This window comes from Athene cunicularia, assembly GCF_003259725.1.
Source record: "Athene cunicularia isolate RWA chromosome 3 unlocalized genomic scaffold, athCun1 chr3_part1, whole genome shotgun sequence".
NCBI lineage: Eukaryota > Metazoa > Chordata > Aves > Strigiformes > Strigidae > Athene > Athene cunicularia.
Window position 1 is genome coordinate 69,796,938 of NW_020799097.1, and position 17,865 is coordinate 69,814,802.

A 17,865-nucleotide genomic window follows, 5' to 3' on the forward strand; every position below is an offset into this window, starting at 1 on the left:
TTTACTTTCTTGCAATGTACACATTGTGCTATTAGTAGATTTGTACCAGTAAGGTAACTGAACTATAAGAATTTAGGATGTGTATTGTACTAGAAACAGTCATTCATGTTAAAATGCAACTTCCTAGATGTAAAACTTAAGGTTGAACAACATATCATCAACAAAGCAAAAATTTTTCATGGATCAGGTCCTTTTCCAGACTGCATATCTAAGATTTGAGAAAGTTGTATTCTGTATGTAAAAAAAAGATGCAGTTCTCCTGTAATACAACCTGTCTCAAAATAGATGTTGTTGTTTTGAGTCAAGTAGTTTTGAAGTTCTTAGAATTTTACAGTCTCAGTATTAAGCCAATTTGATTTCAGGATCAAGAGGCAGCCACTATTTATATATTCAGTTGAAGTCAAACTGGGGTTTTCTAAATATTGGAATGACAACATCCGTTTTTTTTAATAAAAATATGTTTGCAGTGTATGTTGAGAGATAGTATTTTACCACTCAGTGAATGCAGAAGTAAAACGTTCACGTCCCTTTGCAATGCAGAATAAGGACTGAGAACTTTAAAATACATGCTGCAACATCTTTAGCATTCTGTAAGAAAAAGTTCTGCAGTTGGAGGTAGTGTAGAATTTTTAATCTCTAAAATACTGGCTTAGGTACCTACAATGGGACTGTATTTCAGACGTTATTTAGCATGTGCTCAGATTCTTAGAGCTCCTATTACATACTTATAACTTTCTTTTTATACTGATTCCAAAATTAGATGCATTAAAAAAAAAATGCCATCATCTTATTCTAGCTTGGTCTGGAATGAGCCATCCTTCCTTGTGGTCTGTTTATCAGCCTGGCTGTCTGAGTGAGATTAGGAGTCAGTTACTGTCTGGTGCACCACTAGTTTGCTGTTGTAGATGATTCGTTGAAATTCTGTAGGTCATCTGGCCTTCAGTTGGAGCATTCCCTAATTTTCCATTATCTACTGCAGAATTGAAGAGACGTGGCGGCTGTGGCAAAAGTTTTTGGATGACTACTCTAGATTCGAAGAGTGGCTAAAAGTCTCTGAGAGGACAGCTGCTTTCCCAAGCTCCTCTGGTGTACTTTACACAATTGCTAAGGAAGAACTGAAGAAATTTGAGGTGATTTTTAATAGTCAAATTTTAATATCTACTGATCACATTACAGCATACATCTGGTTGTTCTTTCTTCCCATATACAAGTCACTGAGCAGTGACACTGTATTAATATAGCAGAGCTGATGATTTTGTGCTGCCTTCTGTGGCAGGTTTCTAGGATGAAAAAACAATGGAACGTGGCAACTGAAAATGCTAATAAATCAATCTACTTTCATGTGGTGTTTGTTCACTAAAGTTAGATTTCTCACCTTTTTTATTTCTATAACATTTTAATATGTGCAGTCAGTAGGTGCTCCAGAGCATTCATAAATCTCCCTTCACCAAGTATCTCTTCAAATGCATGCTGCATGTGTTAGATTTTGCTGTGATTTTATCCTTCCTCTTCTTTCTGTAACTCTCTGAAACCAGCCCTCTGAACTATTTTCTGATTTTGTATAATGGACAATATCCTTGTTTTCAATCTTTATACCTGAAACTCATGTTTGTGAAAGTATTGTTACATGTTCACATGGTGTTCCCCTGTCTCATCCCACATGGTGGGTTACAAGGCGGGGTGAACCTTTTGAATTCCCTGAGAGCCGGTCTGGTTGAAGAGCCAGTCTCTGCTCAGCAGAGCCACAGTGTGGTCCGAGTCACCACAATGACTCGGAGGACCAATTATGCTGGTGACATTATTATCTGACCACTTTAGTAAGTGAATGGAGACAGTTTGGCAACAATCAACTGATAACCATCTGGGGAACGAATAAAGGCACTTTGGCAATGAGACCTGTCAATGATCAACCGATCACAATTCAACTCCTACAAAACTTATATATAAGTTTTATATATAAACGTGAATATATGTAAGAAAGAGAGAGAGCAAGCAGAAAGAGGAAAGAAAAAAAGAGAGGAGGAGGGGATATGAAAAGGGGAATCACCACCCTTGGATCCCACGTTGTCGCAGAATAGCCAGCTTGGTCCATCAGTGACGTGTCAACAAAGACACACATGGGATCTTACCTTTATATAGTCTTTTTTACACATGCACAGTAGGTTGTTCTGGAAGGTTCTCCTTTTCTCTGGCTTGTACCTGGGCAGTTAGGCAACTTCTGTCTCTGGGCAACAACAGGAGGGAGGGGAAGAGAAATGGCCCACTGCCCCACCTCCACAGAGCTCACTCCACTTTTACCTCACAGGGCACCCCACTCAAGTTGTTTGAGACATCCTCTGTATAAACAGTTGCTTGTTTATGAACAGTTTGTGACACCCCCATGACTTAAAAGTTAAGTTCATGCTTCAAAACTGACAAGCCATCACATGGTAGTAGACACTGGGGAGTTATGTAACAAGCTATGGCTAGTCACAGGTGAAAATCTTTTGCTCAGTTTCATATTTGCAAGGAGTATATCAAAATGAGAGAAATAATTCTGAAGAAAGAGAACAAATTCTGTAAACAATCAGGTGCTGCAGAGTATTTGCTGTGAAGAAATGTAAATTTTAAACAATGTCTAAGGCCACTTTATACTTTTTGGTTTAACAATTAATTCAAAAATTCTGAATGTACTGGCTAGGTTTTGTTGTTAAACACTGCCAGACTTCATTATGGCGAGGTAGGTGGCCATAGTATAAAAATGTTTGCTGAACACAAGTACTCTGTCTCAGACCTCCTTCCCATTGTCCCTTTATTCAGTGTTCAGGATCTGAATCTCTTGTTTAATGTCTCTGAGAAACAGTACCAAAAATATCTTGGCTGTCTTTGGTTTTTACAGCTGATCTGACTTTGCCCAAAGTCTGTTTCATCGAACCTCAGCCTTTATGGTGACCTTTCCTCTCCTGCAGACTTGGGGAAATTTTACTGTCTACAGAATGTCAACAGGAATTAGCTGTGAAGAGAACAGTTTAGCTGCCTCTCCAGAAACCTGCTTTCCCTGCTGTTTGGTTCTTTCTCTTTTTTCTTTTTTCTTTTTTCTTTTTTTTTTTCTGAGCACCTAGCTTTTCTTGCCAAAAAGCAGGAATGCCAGCAACAAAAGTTGTGGTGTTCAAATTCAGCAGAATTCAGCAACTTCACTGTGAAGTTAGTATAAATTCAGCCACATATACTAATTGAAGCAGGTTTCTGCTTTAACTAGACATTTTTTTCTCATTTTTCCTGCCATATCTGCAGTTGAATTAAAAAAAAAAAAAAAAAGTTACAAAACAAACAAACAAAAAAAGAGCCCAGCAGACCATGTAAGAACCTTTCAGTTCCTGAGCACAGAGGTCAGAGATGGCTCTCACTGACTTCACTGTGCAAAATCAAACTCCTTTCTCTGCAGTAGTTTATGGAGAAGTGAAAAGAGGTTACAGCAAGGAACACAACAGATTAATGCTTGTGCAGCTGAGCTGAAAAAATGGAACACAGATACACAGCTGTTCTGCTGTACAAGGCTTGGTAACAGGTGAAACAACAACTGCACACTTTTAGATTTCATGATCCTAGTAAACATAGTTGGATTTGTGCCTCTGATGTTAGAATTGACTCCCTGTGCAATTTTAAGCAAATTCAGTTCTACTGAGCCTTTTACTCCAGTTGCAAGCCCATTTGCTCCTTGTTGGTTGTCCCCTACCCAATTTGATGGCCATTTAATAAAAGGAGTAGTTATATTGAGAGGACTCTACAGACTTTTTTTTTCTTTTTACAAACCAGCTTCTTTTGTCTCTGGTATTACAGCAGAAATGTCCTTGTTTCATTTTTAGCTTTGACTGCTACAACATGAAGAGTGTATGTTATGTAGAAATCTTATGTGTTAGCTGATTTTAATGAAAGTTTTTGTAAAGAAGTGTATTACCTGTCACACTTCTCCAGTCCTTAGTAAGGGTGGTATCTAGTTTGAGGAGAGATTGACTGTTTATTTGCATTGTGAGGAATACTAGAGAGCAAGTTCGTAGAACTACAACGGGAGCCAAAACCTATTTGTATTCAAAAGAGAGCTGGTGTGGTCCTGGTTTTTAAGTCTTCTTTTGATTGATTGCTTTTATGTTTCTATGACAACATAAAAATGAGTAGGTTGTGGGTTTTTTAAATTAATTTCTTTTTTATTAGTTTTGAGGAGATTAATTCAGTCAGATTCTTACAAGATGCTTTCTCCAAATTGCTTTGTGATTGCTGATCACGACATGAAACTCATGGGCCAAGTCACCTGCTGTTTCTGCTCCCCAGATGGGTGACTGAGGCTTTTATAATAGTAGAGGAAGCACTAAAAGTACATGGTGCAGACACTTGCCCAAGCCTAAGTTGATAATGGATGTTCATGAAATTTTCTTTCCGTGAAGGTTTTAAGACAAAACTCACTTGTATACCCGTATACTAAAGGTAAAAAGATGATTCCTTCAGTACCATTTTTCACTATTTTTGGTAAAACTCAGAATAAACAGTTGCTCAAATATCTCCAATGTTTGCACTTCAGCAAATTCAATATGCATAAGGAAACCCAGTGAAGCCACAGGAATCTTGGATTTTTGTTCATTTTTTAAAAAAAATGCTTCATATTCACTGTTTGTGTTTCTGTCCTCAAATACAAAGACATATGATTGAGTAGAAAGGGGAGTCTATTTTTTCTGTGCTGATTTTGCCATTGTAACGGGTACTCATGTTGCAATTTCTCATGCAGTGGGCTATGTTGGCTCTGTAAACATTTTTCTTTCTTTTGCTCATTTTAATCATAAGATAGCCTCTCAATAAGATAGCCTTCAGGGGGTGTCTGCATCCATAGAGAAATCTATCAGCTAACACAAGTCAGAGTAGACGTAGGGTCAAAATAAAGGGAGAGACTTGTACATGCACCCTGATTTCAATAATTCAAAATCTGATGGTGTCTTTTGTTCATATTGCTTTAGGCCTTCCAGAGACAAGTGCATGAAAGTCTGACTCAGCTGGAACTGATCAATAAACAGTATCGCCGCCTGGCCCGAGAGAACCGCACTGACTCTGACTGCAGCCTCAAACAGATGGTTCATGAGGGGAATCAGAGATGGGACAACTTACAGAAGCGAGTTACCTCCATCCTGCGCAGACTAAAAGTATTCTTCTGTTTTTAAGCCTTTCAGTTTCACTGACATGAATCAGGAGTACTCCAGAAGCTTCCAATTTAATGCATTTGCATAGTGTTTTTGAGGGAATTTTTACCTTTGGAAGAGGAAGGGAGCTTATCTGTTCACTTTGTCTGAGGTAACCAAAGCATGAAGTCTGCAGGGAAATGCTTGGTGACCTCAAACACTGCCTCCTTCATAGAAGATAACTCTCATAGGTCAGCTAATTGCAACCGTAGATGATTTTACTGAAAAAGGAACCTTAGAAAGCATGTACGAAATGAAAGAAGAAGGTGTACTGAGGTTAGGTTGGGTTTGAAGGGCATGAAACCCATTTCTTCAGAGAACCACTATTGCTAGGGTCTTCTTTTGGGTAATTTGTTCGTTTCATACCACTCCATTTTCCACCCCCCAGCATTTTATTGGCCAGCGTGAGGAGTTTGAGACAGCACGTGATAGCATCTTGGTATGGCTAACAGAAATGGACCTGCAGCTGACCAACATTGAGCATTTCTCAGAGTGTGATGTCCAAGCAAAGATAAAGCAACTTAAGGTAAGGAATGATTGAATGGTAACAGGAGGAGGAATGAGAGAAGGGTGGGAAAAGAATTTAAGAAACATTATGCAATAATGTACCTGGATACAGTCCCTTACTTGTAGGCTGAGAGTTCAGCCTCCAAAGTTATGTGAGATGTCAGGTTTCAATATGTGCTATTCTGCCAGAGTGGAAAATCTTTGCACGGTGAAAAATTTTTAAAAACCCAAGGGTGATAGTCTCCATTCCCTAATCAAAAGAGAAAACGTTGATAAAAATTATTAATGTCGAGTTCTCATTATTACTGACACCTAAGAATTACTATATTTGTCAACCATTTCTGCAGAAGATAAATCATTATCTGGAGAGAAAAATATCAAATGTCATGTTGTCCAAAATTCCAGTGTGGTAGCTTTAGCATCTGTGTTCATTCTAGACATTTGGTCATGGGCATGGCTTGTTTAGAGAATAGCTTTCTTTCCAAATACAACAAGTGAGGAATGAGATGGTAAACCATGAAGTATCACTGCTTTTGGCTGGAAAGACTGCGGAATGCTAAATTTAATTGCTCGTTGTTGCTCATGCCAATATCTGTAAAGATCCCTGTTTGTTACCCACACCATTCTTGCTCAAAAACCCTAAGACTTGCATCCTTAATAACTTAGGTAGTTGTAATGTTGATTTCATTAATAAAGCATGGGCTTCTCTTTTATGCAGGCGTTCCAGCAAGAAATTTCACTAAACAACAACAAAATTGAGCAGATAATTGTGCAGGGTGAGCAACTCATTGAGAAGAGTGAGCCCATAGACGCAGCTGTCATTGAAGAAGAACTAGATGAGCTGCGTCGTTACTGTCAAGAGGTCTTTGGACGTGTGGAACGTTATCACAAGAAACTCATCCGTCTTCCTGTGTGTATACTTACATACATACCTACTTGTTTGGTTTGTTGCCATTTCACAAGTGTGAGAATGAAAAGAGAGATGTTGAAATGAACTAACATGAAACTTCTGTAACTTTCCAAAAATCCTGTGGTTTAATTTTAGTACAACCCTGACCTTCTGCCTCCCTTCATTATACTCTATTTATGTCCAGTACAGAGAGCAAACTTGCCAGATCTGGAATTTTTGTAAATCATCATGAAAATCCATGCAAATTGGAGATTTATAAAACTTTATTAATGGGGATAGCCGTGTGGGACTAGTAATAAGAACATCTTCCTGCTCTGTCAGATAGTTTTCTTTAGCAGGTTATTGAGTTCTGTTTTGTTTAAAAAACAATGATAGAATGATTCTCCCCATCAGAAGAGACAGAAATTTGTCTCCAGAAATGAACACACAGCTGAATAAGTGAGAACAAAATGAGTTTTGGTAGCTCAAGTCCTACTGAAAGAAAGGAACAAAACCCAGGGTTTTCAAAATAGGAAAAAATATGATGAGAGCAGTGATTACAACAAAGATCACTTATGCTTCCGATGACTTGATTCCAGAGTTTTCTCTAAATTCATGTCTGAATTACAGTGATATCAGTAAAGTCTGAAGACGTGTGCTTGATGTGAGACTTTTTGGTGCCTTAAGTAATTAAAATGAGCTGGCATTATGAACTTTTTTGTTGCTTTGGCTTTTTAGTGCACCTTAAAATAATGAAGGAGAGTGCAGACAAATGAAAAATGGAAATCAATGTGACTGTTGCCTAATGCTACTTTATTTCACTGACCCAGGCTGAGCATGCAGTGCCTCTGCACATTGCATTGATAGGTTCTGTTTGCATTATGCTTCTAGCTGACAGATGACGAACATGACCTCTCTGACAGAGAGGTGGATCTGGATGAATCAGCAGATCTCTCTGACATACACTGGCATGACAAATCTGCGGACAGCATTCTCTCCCCGCACCCCTCTTCCAACCTTTCGCTGCCTCTTTCCCAGCCGGTGAGAAGCGAGCGATCAGGGCGAGATACTCCTGCGAGTGTGGACTCCATTCCCCTGGAGTGGGATCATGACTACGACCTTAGCAGGGACCTGGAGACAGCTGTTTCACAGGCACTGCACTCTGAGGAAGAAGATGGAGGACAAGAGAAGGACTTCTACCTGAGAGGAGCAGCTGGTATAGCAGGTATGGTGGCAACATGTGTGTCCTGATCTTTCCTAGTAAAAAGAAGCAAATGTTACATGTGTGATTGCTTGGCCAAGATGCTCATGGAAAAGTAAAATTTTCAAGGGCTATTTAAAATAAACAGCTTTCCCTAAGTGATCCCAGTGGCCTTCTGGCATTAGACACAGTGATGGAGATTTCTGGATGACTACAAGCTTTGAAAATCGCAAAAGCATATATGATATGACAGGGAATTGGCTGTGTCTCTGGGCTTGTGGCCTGCCAGATGGAGTATGTCATCTGCAACAGCAATGCGTCGTAAGTTATTCTGACTAGAAGAAACTATACTGGATATGTCAAGAAGTGCAAAATAAACTGATGAAGAAATGCTGTGGGAGAGATCCACAAACAAAATCATCAAGTGCTTAAGTAAATCTTAACTCAGTCCTTACCCAGGCAAGGCTCCAGCAACTGAGTGTTTAGCCTGAGGTGGGATCTTGGGTCTTGCTTTCCACTGAAGTTGGAAATCCTCTATAAGTGTGTGTGCTTTGTGTAACAAAGCTTAACAAGTGAAAGTGCCCAAATGCAGCCAGTTCTGGGGGAAGACATACTGGTATATTGTACTCCAATCTTCTGGCTGTTTTTTGCTTTCCAGATCATTGCTTTGAAAAGAGTCAGGTTTGCCTCAATATTAAGAGACTTTCTAACAGGCTCACTGTGTTTCAGTCTTCACCTTTTTTCCTTCTCCAGAAAGGATGTTTGCTATTGGAACCATTTATATATTCCATCCCATGAAAAGGACTCCTGCTGTGAGGAGACAGCCATTGCTGAACAGTCGATTTAGACTGTGCTTTTATTTTTTCAGATGTAGAGATCCCTGAAACTCTTGAGGCCTATGTAACACTCACAGAAAACACACTCAAAAATCTCTCTGGTAGGCATCAAAAAAGACTAAGCATAGCCAGATAAAAATACCACAGTGTGCAAGCATAATTTCTTTCTCTTCTCTTAGCACCTGCTATGCTTTTCACAACTTACAAGATAAATATTTCTTACATAACAGCATTAGCATATTAATGTAGAAGTATCCTGCTTTACTACTGTACTTAAAAGGCATTATTAGGTGCATGGATTTAACAATAATGTTTGGAGTATTGGCCCTCCCACCTTAGCTAACTAGACTAAACTGATCAGTAGGCTACTCTGGTCTTTATTCGCTGGAGTCCCTCAACAGGACTTAATACTTTGTTGTGCCTCTGAGAGAAGAGTGGTTTCTACAAACATTAAGATGAAAAGATACAGAGCAAAACCTAATTGTTCAGATTTGTGCTTATTTTTTTAACAAAGCCACTGCTTGGATTATTAATTACATATAAACTTTTAAACAGTGCCAAGGTGAAGACTACTGCACTACAGCAGTGGTCTAATATCTTTATCTTAGTCTTCTATATTGGAAAATTATTTTTTTTTTTCATGTTGCATGTTTTACACAAGATTAAGCCTTCTGTTTCATTTGTTCAATGACTCTCTCAGAGGGTTTAGATGCATTTACAAATACCTTTTCTTATGATTTCAGTTTTTCTCTTGAAATAATGACTTAATTTGCAAATTTGAAATAGCAAGCATTTAAAATCTCAGTGTTTATTAGATGAATAATACCATTTTTCAAATAATCTATCCATAATTTTTGTTAAACACCTAATTGGAAAAATACTATAAATTTTGCTGCTTAGTGTGGCTGCCTCAGTCAGTCATGAATTATCTGCTGTGGGCTCTCAAAACGTCCAGTCATCCGTGAACCTTGAGAATATATAACAGTATCGCTTAGAGTTTGTATACTGCTTTCAATCTTCAAAATTATATACAAATAGAATCCTTTCATGTAGATTGAAATTTTTTAGTGGAGATAATACAAAGAAATGAGGAGAGATCAAATTTTAACATGGATTTGGATCAGGAGTTTGGGATACGAGGTTTTATTTGGGAGTGTTTGTGAAAGGGAGCAAGGCATTCTCCAAAATTAGTGAGGTTAGAGCATGCTTTGCCAAGAACTTTCTCCCCTTCAGAGAGGTGAGGAATTCTCTGAGGGAAAAGTCACTTCAGAATAGTCACCAAGCCTGCTTTAAACTGTGAACTCTTTGACACTATGCTTATGGCAAGCATGTTCATTGATACAGTTGTCTGTCCTCTGAAGGTTGCTAACACCCTCTACTGTAACTAGTTACCACTGTACCGCTCATACTGCTGCAGTCACATTTTTCCTTTACTGTTTAATCTAGTTAGTATTCCTGATACTTATTCTGCCTGGGCAAAAGATTAAAAAAAACTTTGGGAAAAACTTGGGTGACAGTCACTTTTTTGGTTTTGGTACAGGAGAACCTGGTGCCCTGGAAGCACATATCCGACAGCTGGACAAGGCATTAGACACCAGTCGTTTTCAAATACAGCAAACAGAAAACATCATCCGCAGCAAAACACCTACAGGACCAGAGCTGGATTCCAGTTACAAAGGATATGTGCGTGTATTTTGGAGCACAAGTTGAATAAGCACTCCAAGCTTAGATTTGCTGTTGAATGAAATATGGCTGTTTCAACAAAGCAATTAGATATTACTACTTCTCAGACATACTCATTCATATGGTTGCTACACTTAACCACATACTATTGTTGTTTATATTATTTAGTGTCTTTAGAATAGCATAAGATCATAGGAACATGACTCTAAGGAATTAATTTTCCTGTCACATTTTTGCAGATACCCAAAAGTACTTTCTTACATGTGTTTTTATCCATCTAATGATGATATCCTTGTTTAAAATTCTTCTGCATTTAAAAGCTGTTTTTATAGCTTCATATACAGTATTCATCTTGCTGATGAATTATGTAATGATGATGAACTCATCATGTAAGCAAGGTTGTCTATATGGAATTAAAAATCTTTCTCAGAGAGGTTTTCTGGAAGAAAAATCTCCAAATCATTCAAATAATTTTATTACTGGGAGAACTGAAAGATGCATAGTAATATCTCCACACTTAAGTGTATTTCCTTTATCACGTCTTCTAGTGTTTTTCCCATAGGTCTTAACATTTAGAATAGATGTCACATAAAGTCCTTCAGCACGATTTGGCACAGTGTCACTGATTTATTTCTGTTTAGTCTGAATTTATGATTTAAGCCTCTATTGTCCATATACATTTCTCTGATAGTATCAAGACAGATTGTTAAAGTAATAGATTTTTATCTTCACATTTAGACCTTCTTCTGAAGAATTTTGGAAGTTACATTGTAATTTGCATTTTTTGTGCAATTAGTAATGTACAGTGCATATTAAGGTGGGATTTTTTTGTTTGTTAACCCAGATGAAGCTACTAGGTGAGTGCAGTGGAAGCATAGACTCAGTAAAAAGGCTTGGATATAAACTGAAGGAGGAAGAAGAAAAATTATCTGGACTTATTAACCTCAACAGCACTGAAACACAAACAGCTGGTAAGTAACATTTAGTTCTTTGATGGAAAGCAATTATGAAAAGTAGCAAACATCCAAAGTTTTTCTGAATAAACACTTGGTATTATTTACTGACATATATATTTACATGACTGTCTGTTACTATGTTCTGTTTAACCGTTTAACATCTCTTAATAGGAATAGTAAGTATTCCTTGTATATGCCCTGTAAAGAGATTAGGCATACATGTACATTTTAAGAACCCCTTCATATCATGAGACATAACCCTAAGCCTTTTGGAATGTCCCTGTGGGTGCAGTGCATTTTTGTTGAATGTTTTCTGATGTAAAAAGGTTGCTTATATTGCTGTACAACACACGTAAGTCAGCATTCATTTCTTCTAATATTAGCTTTCACTACAGAAATCTATATTCACCTGATAGAAGTATCACTTGACTAATTTTAAATATAGCTGTAGAACAGGAGGTATTGCACTGTAAAAACAAGGATTCATTTCCAGACACTATAAAGGCAACATCTCCATTCTTAGCTTGGCAAGATACACTACCCATGCAGTTTATTTAATTTTGTTTTTCAGTTGATAGAATTATGCAACTTGTCCTTCTGCCAGAGCATTTCAAGATAACTAACAAGAAGAAATAGACCCTAATTTATTTCTTTTTATTGCAGGTATTTATCTAGCGCATCAGCAGTAGTTTAGGCAAACGCAGTGAGGTGTGTTAAATTGTGATAGGTACAAATACCAATGAAAATAATATTAAATATGTGACTAGTTAGACATATTCATATTTCTTTTCCAGTTTGCATTTATGCTAATTTATGATGTCTTTATACCTGCATAATCTGTTTTAGACCTTAATGTATCAACTTAATTCCATTCATAGAAGTCTGACATTAGAAAGTGGTAAAATTGCCTGCTGCCTGGAATCATCAAGATTCTTTTCTCTCCAACATCATGTTCTTCAATCTAATTTAGTTTTCAGTGTTGTGTTTTGTGGGTTAGGGTTTTTGGGGTATTTTGTTCTGCACAGGATTCAACTGATGCAGTTGTGTGTGTGGCTAGTGGTTATTTTGCTTTTGTTGAATTTGATGTTTATCATTTCAGGTGTAATTGACCGATGGGAATTAATCCAGGCTCAGGCTCTAAGCAAGGAGCTGAGGATGAAGCAGAACCTTCAGCAATGGCAGCAGTTTAACTCTGACCTTAATAGCGTTTGGGCTTGGCTTGGAGAAACTGAAGAGGAACTGGAGAAGCTCCACCACCTTGATCTCAGCACTGACATACAAACTATTGAGCTCAGAATCAAAAAATTGAAAGTGAGTTTTATTTCTTTTTTTCATAAGTTGCCTTGTAAACAGACCTGAGTGCAAGAGGTACGTTAAAGAGATTGCCAATAATTGCAGCTGGTCTGCTCCATTCTGCACATAGAGGGCTACTGCTGATAATGGAAGTAACTTGGAAAGTGATTTTATGAATCACCTTTTGGCAGAAAAATGTACCACTGGAATTTCCTATATAATCCAAATGAATTTTTGAAATAGTAATTTTGTGGCAATGCTGTAATTCCATAATGTACAGATAATTCCTGATGTCAGCTAAACTGTTGAAAGAAAAAAAAAAAAAAGCCAAGGTAAATCAAATCTCTTCTAATCCAACTGGTAACAAAATAGCTACTTTAAAAGAAATGCCTCACTGGGAAATACTACTTTGTGTGGAGGAAGGAGAGAGTGACCCAAAGGGGTTGTAGCCTATCCATTGCTGTAACTAGTGCAACATAGGAAAAATTGGGTTCACTTTGCAACATTGCTGTTTCTTCTTCTGACATCTCAGATGCATCAGAATCTGAATGCTGCCTTTGTGATCTCTCCTGGATGTTGTACAGCTATAAAAATCTGCAAATATGATGTTCTACAACTCCACGTTCAGTTATTAGCACCGTATAAGCTTGGGCACAAAAATGTGGGAGCCAATGTCAAAATGCACTGTGCTCCATGTTAAGAATGAGGTGAAGATAGTAAAGACTGTTTCCGGCAGTGATCCACTAAAGTATATTAATGCTGATATTCACTGTAATACAAATATAGCTGCCATAAGTACTACAAAGGTCACTGTGACATGGGGCTTTTAAGTAAATGCTGTAAAGTAGGTGGAAGAGGGGGCATTTCATAAGAATCCTGTTCTTATCTCAACCACTCTTGGAAAGCCCATTAGTGCCCTCCAAACCAAAAGAGGTGGGGTTTCTTTTGTGGCTTCCAATGTAAACAAATCAGTTTTATACATGTCCTGCTTCTATAAATTGGAGTAAGTTATTTATACTCTTTGTATGTTTTCTTTTCCCTCATTAAAAGCTTTTATTTTAAAACACTGTTGACAGCACTTTCCACTTGAAAACATGTTGGGTTTTATGTTTATCAGCAAAACTGAAAAGTGAGGGCAAAAGTTTTATTGTGAGCTGAAGTACAATTGTCCTACATCTCTAAATTTTGTTGGGCCTGCTCTGTGTTTAAAATGTCTGAAATGTGAGCCAGATCTTTAAAATTCAACTATGACTTCAGGCTTTTAAGACTTTAGAAGTTTAATTGGCTTTTTCTAGTTTATGCTTAGAGTACAATTTTAGTAGATTAGTTAAAGAGTGAACATTTGCAGAGTCACAAAGTGCCCACAAAAATCTCATATCCAGAGTAAAGAGACTGTTACAGTAAGGTACCATTCTGCAGTGCTGATAGCAAATCATTGCATTCTTGTGGTGCCTTCTCTACTTGGTTCTTCTGAAAGTCACATGTTTTACTGATTTCCATCCTTTCTTCCCCTGTCTCACTTTGTCTTATCATCAAGGAGCTGCAGAAAGCAATTGATAACCGCAAAGCAATCATCTTATCCATCAATCTGTGCAGCTCAGAGTTCACTCAGTCTGACAGTGAGGAGAGCAAGAAGCTTCAAGAGCGTCTGTCTCAGATGAATGTGCGCTGGGACCACGTATGCAGTATGATTGAAGAGTGGCGCTGCTCATTGCAGGATGCATTAATGCAATGCCAGGTCTTTATTGTGCTTATTTTAAATTGTCAACATCCCACATATCAAAAATGTAAACCATATAGTTATCTGGTGTGCTCATTATCCTGTCTGAAACTTGCCCATGCAAGCCAAAATACAGCTTCAGTATGTGTTTTCTGAAAGATACACCTGCACTATGCTGAAACATGTGTTTCTAGCCCAAGATTTTCTACATTTGTAATCTCTGAAATAGTATTCTAGTATATTATTCTACACTTCTTTGTAAGTTATGTTGTTTAGCTGGTAGGACCTATCATAGAATAAACTAAAAACCTGAATTTGATTAGAATTTTCTGCTACGCTATTAAAATCATCACTAATCACTTGCAGGATTTCCATGAAATGAGCCATGGTTTGCTGCTTTGGTTAGAGAATATTGACAGAAGAAAAAATGAAATTGTGCCCATCAATCCAAACCTGGACCCAGAAATGCTGCAGGATCATCACAGGCTTCTAATGGTAGTCTATAATCACCTCTTTCTCCCCCAAAATACATCATTAGAAAAATACCTAACCAGTTTTATCTTCCTCTTCAAGGGTTAGCATTCTACATTGCATGCTAACATTCAGCTGTGGGACCAATGTCAGTAACTACTTTGGTAGAGAACACTACTCACTTCCATTAGTAGCATAACTTGTATTTTAAAATCTCAGGCAACTGCTAAGCTGCTGTATAACTTCCTCTCAGATTAGAAATTTTTATTGCTTCTCTTTTCTTTCCATTTCATAGATTTCAAATGTCCACTTTTGTGAGTTTTAGCTTTTTTCCTCTTCTTTTTTTTTTTTTTAACCTTCATTAAAAAAATCTGGTGCTTGCCTTGGCAACAGCAAATCAGACGTGAACTGCTGGAGTCTCAGTTGAAGGTGGCATCGCTACAAGATATGTCCTGCCAATTGCTAGTCAATGCTGAAGGCAAGGACTGTCTTGAAGCCAAAGAAAAGGTGCATGTCATTGGAAACAGACTGAAGCTTCTCTTGAAAGATGTCATACGTCATATTAAAGACCTAGAGAAAATTCTAGACATTTCAAGTAGTCAGCTGGTAAGTCACGTTGTCTTGCTGTTTATTGGGCATATTTCCCAGTGTTTTGACTGTCTTTCTCTGATCAGTGCTGTGGCTGCACTGTTTCTATTGTTTGCAGTACTTATCAAGATGGTACACATGTAATCTTCAATATCATAAAGTAATCTTACACTTCATAATGTAAACATCTCTTTTGTGATGTGGTTTTTTTAATCCACTATTTTTTTGCTATTTAGTTTAGCAGTAAGTATTGGACACCTTGGTTTGTTTCTCCTTCCATTACTGATTCAGTCAACTGGCAAAGTATATGAGATAATTATTCTAGTTTCAGTACTGAAAATTACAGTGTGTCAGTTTCTACTGGAAAGGAAGATAATGCTCACTCTGTCAAAGTGGGGGGGGGGGGGGGGAAGCATAAAATAAATTTTGTTATAGGCTAATAAATCTCTCATAGTGCCTTCTGAGCTCTGAACTGTGCTCCAAATCTTTTCAAACTATCATGTGTCTCAAGGGTTTGAGAGGGAGTTACACATACATCTTTGCCAACAGTGGCAAGTATAAAATAAAGATTTCAAGGTTCTCCTTTAGTTAACTTATTTTAAAGTCTTGGATAAGCAGAGTGCATAAGGTATGGGAACTCAGATCTTTCGTCCTTCTAATGAATTTCTGCCTGTTTAAGTAAATCTTGGTGGTACTAGCCTCTTCTTGTAATTAAAGGCCAATAAAGAGCAACAGGTTTTTCTCCTGTAATAACTTTGTTGGGAAATGTCACCTAAAGCAATTAAGTTTTAACTACCTGTTTGCTTCTCTTTTCCTTCGGGACTAACAGAGAAAACATGTAATGCCTTGGTCTTATAAAATTTGGCAATGAAATTTAACTGCTTTATTGCTTTAGAAATAACTCTACTGGGATTTCACTCGGGGTTTTTTTTTTTAGTTTTTTTTACCTGAACAGCTAGTTGCTGTATTTCTGAGCTCTATTCCGTCTGAACTTTAGGAATTGTCCTCATGGTCCTCTGCTGATGAATTAGACACATCGGGCTCAGTGAGTCCTGTATCCGGAAGAAGCACTCCAAGCAGACAGAGAACGGTAATTTCATGTCATATATGTTCTGCCACCTCCTGGGTGGGAGCTCTAGATGTCTGCAGTAGCTCTAGCCAGCTGGAAGGCCCCCCTTTTTCTCACTAATAGGAGAGGAAACATCATAAAGCAAGAACAAAACATAGCTGCTTTCCCCAACCCTGCTGCATATCCCACCCTGCATGAAATCAGAAGTGGTAAATACTATCTAAAACCAGGGCTGTCAGTGTGGTTGTTTTACCATGGTATGGCATGTCGTGTCTCTTGTATTTTGCTCTAGTGATGACAGCACCCCAAAGTCTAGTCTTGTCTGGTATAATCAGTCCTCCATTTCTGTTTGGCCTTCACTTCAGAGCTGCTTCATCGAGAATCTCAATGAGGTTTTTTTGTCATTTCTGATGAAGGTTGCAGGTGGTCTTATTGAGACTTTGGGTGAATGGCTAAGTAGAGCTGAAGGGCATAAAATATTATTCAAAACAGCTAGTTGCACAGGACCTAATCAATGGCTATGATGGCAACTCTGGAGTTTACATTGCTGGCACAAAATTCAAGAAGTATAGCAATACATGCCTAGTACTTAACACTTCCATACTCTGAGCCCAAAATGGAACTGCAATTATTTTGTCTTTCTGCAATTCTATTGGTTGATTACTTTGCTTTTTTCCTTAGTTCTTAAAACAATCAGGTTGGTTTTGGTGTTTGGTTTGGTTTTTTTCCATTTGCACTTTTTGTAAAACCTCTAAATTCTTTCTTGATAAGTTTATGGCTCTTGAAATTGATTTTTTTTTAAATTTTTTTTTTTACATTCACTAGTTTCCTTTTAGATGCTAGTATGAGAATGTAAAGGAATACTGGCTTTTCAAAAGAAGAAAGAATATAAACTTTTTATTTCAGAGGTCAATGCTTTTATCTTTTAAATTTAAGCTTAGATAATTAATAAAAGCTCTGATATCACAGATGTAACTGGAGGATGCCTGACCATTACAGGAAATAGAGAAGTATTTTACAATGAGATCTTTGTCTAAATAGTATGTAGAATTATAATAGGTTTCATCTTAACATTTTAATAAGCATTTGTCTATCTAATTTGTTAGTGTTATATATGTGACAACTTTTTAAAATTTTTGTCCACAATGTATAGCTAAGTTGTATTATTCCTTGGGGTCTGGTTTTCAAGCTTCTGGCTTTTGTACCCACAATTTTGGAGACTGAAGCGATGTTGTTAGGAATTTCAGTGCCAAATATACTGATGCTAAATAAATGAATACTAATACCAAAAATACAATCAGAATTAGAATAATCTAACTGCATTAAATATTCCAGCAAATAGTTGTGAGTGCACAAATGCACCTACAGTTATTTGGCATTCAAAATTGTGGGGGGATGGGGGTGGAGAAGAAGCCAGACTTGTCAAAGGAAGCCCTTGGACTTTTTTT

General features: G+C 37.5%; 1 protein-coding gene across 1 annotated transcript in view; it reads left to right on the forward strand.

Moving 5' to 3' along the window:
• SYNE1 (spectrin repeat containing nuclear envelope protein 1) overlaps positions 1 to 17,865 on the forward strand; it is a 317,817-nt gene that overhangs the window by 289,744 nt on the left and 10,208 nt on the right. The window contains exons 134-146 of the mRNA XM_026844552.1: positions 980 to 1,130; positions 4,986 to 5,168; positions 5,593 to 5,730; positions 6,430 to 6,621; positions 7,492 to 7,825; positions 8,670 to 8,738; positions 10,178 to 10,320; positions 11,165 to 11,291; positions 12,376 to 12,587; positions 14,107 to 14,307; positions 14,656 to 14,784; positions 15,154 to 15,366; positions 16,346 to 16,438. Of these exons, the coding sequence (XP_026700353.1) occupies positions 980 to 1,130; positions 4,986 to 5,168; positions 5,593 to 5,730; positions 6,430 to 6,621; positions 7,492 to 7,825; positions 8,670 to 8,738; positions 10,178 to 10,320; positions 11,165 to 11,291; positions 12,376 to 12,587; positions 14,107 to 14,307; positions 14,656 to 14,784; positions 15,154 to 15,366; positions 16,346 to 16,438 (2,185 nt within the window). The remainder of the gene's footprint in view (positions 1 to 979; positions 1,131 to 4,985; positions 5,169 to 5,592; positions 5,731 to 6,429; positions 6,622 to 7,491; positions 7,826 to 8,669; positions 8,739 to 10,177; positions 10,321 to 11,164; positions 11,292 to 12,375; positions 12,588 to 14,106; positions 14,308 to 14,655; positions 14,785 to 15,153; positions 15,367 to 16,345; positions 16,439 to 17,865) is intronic.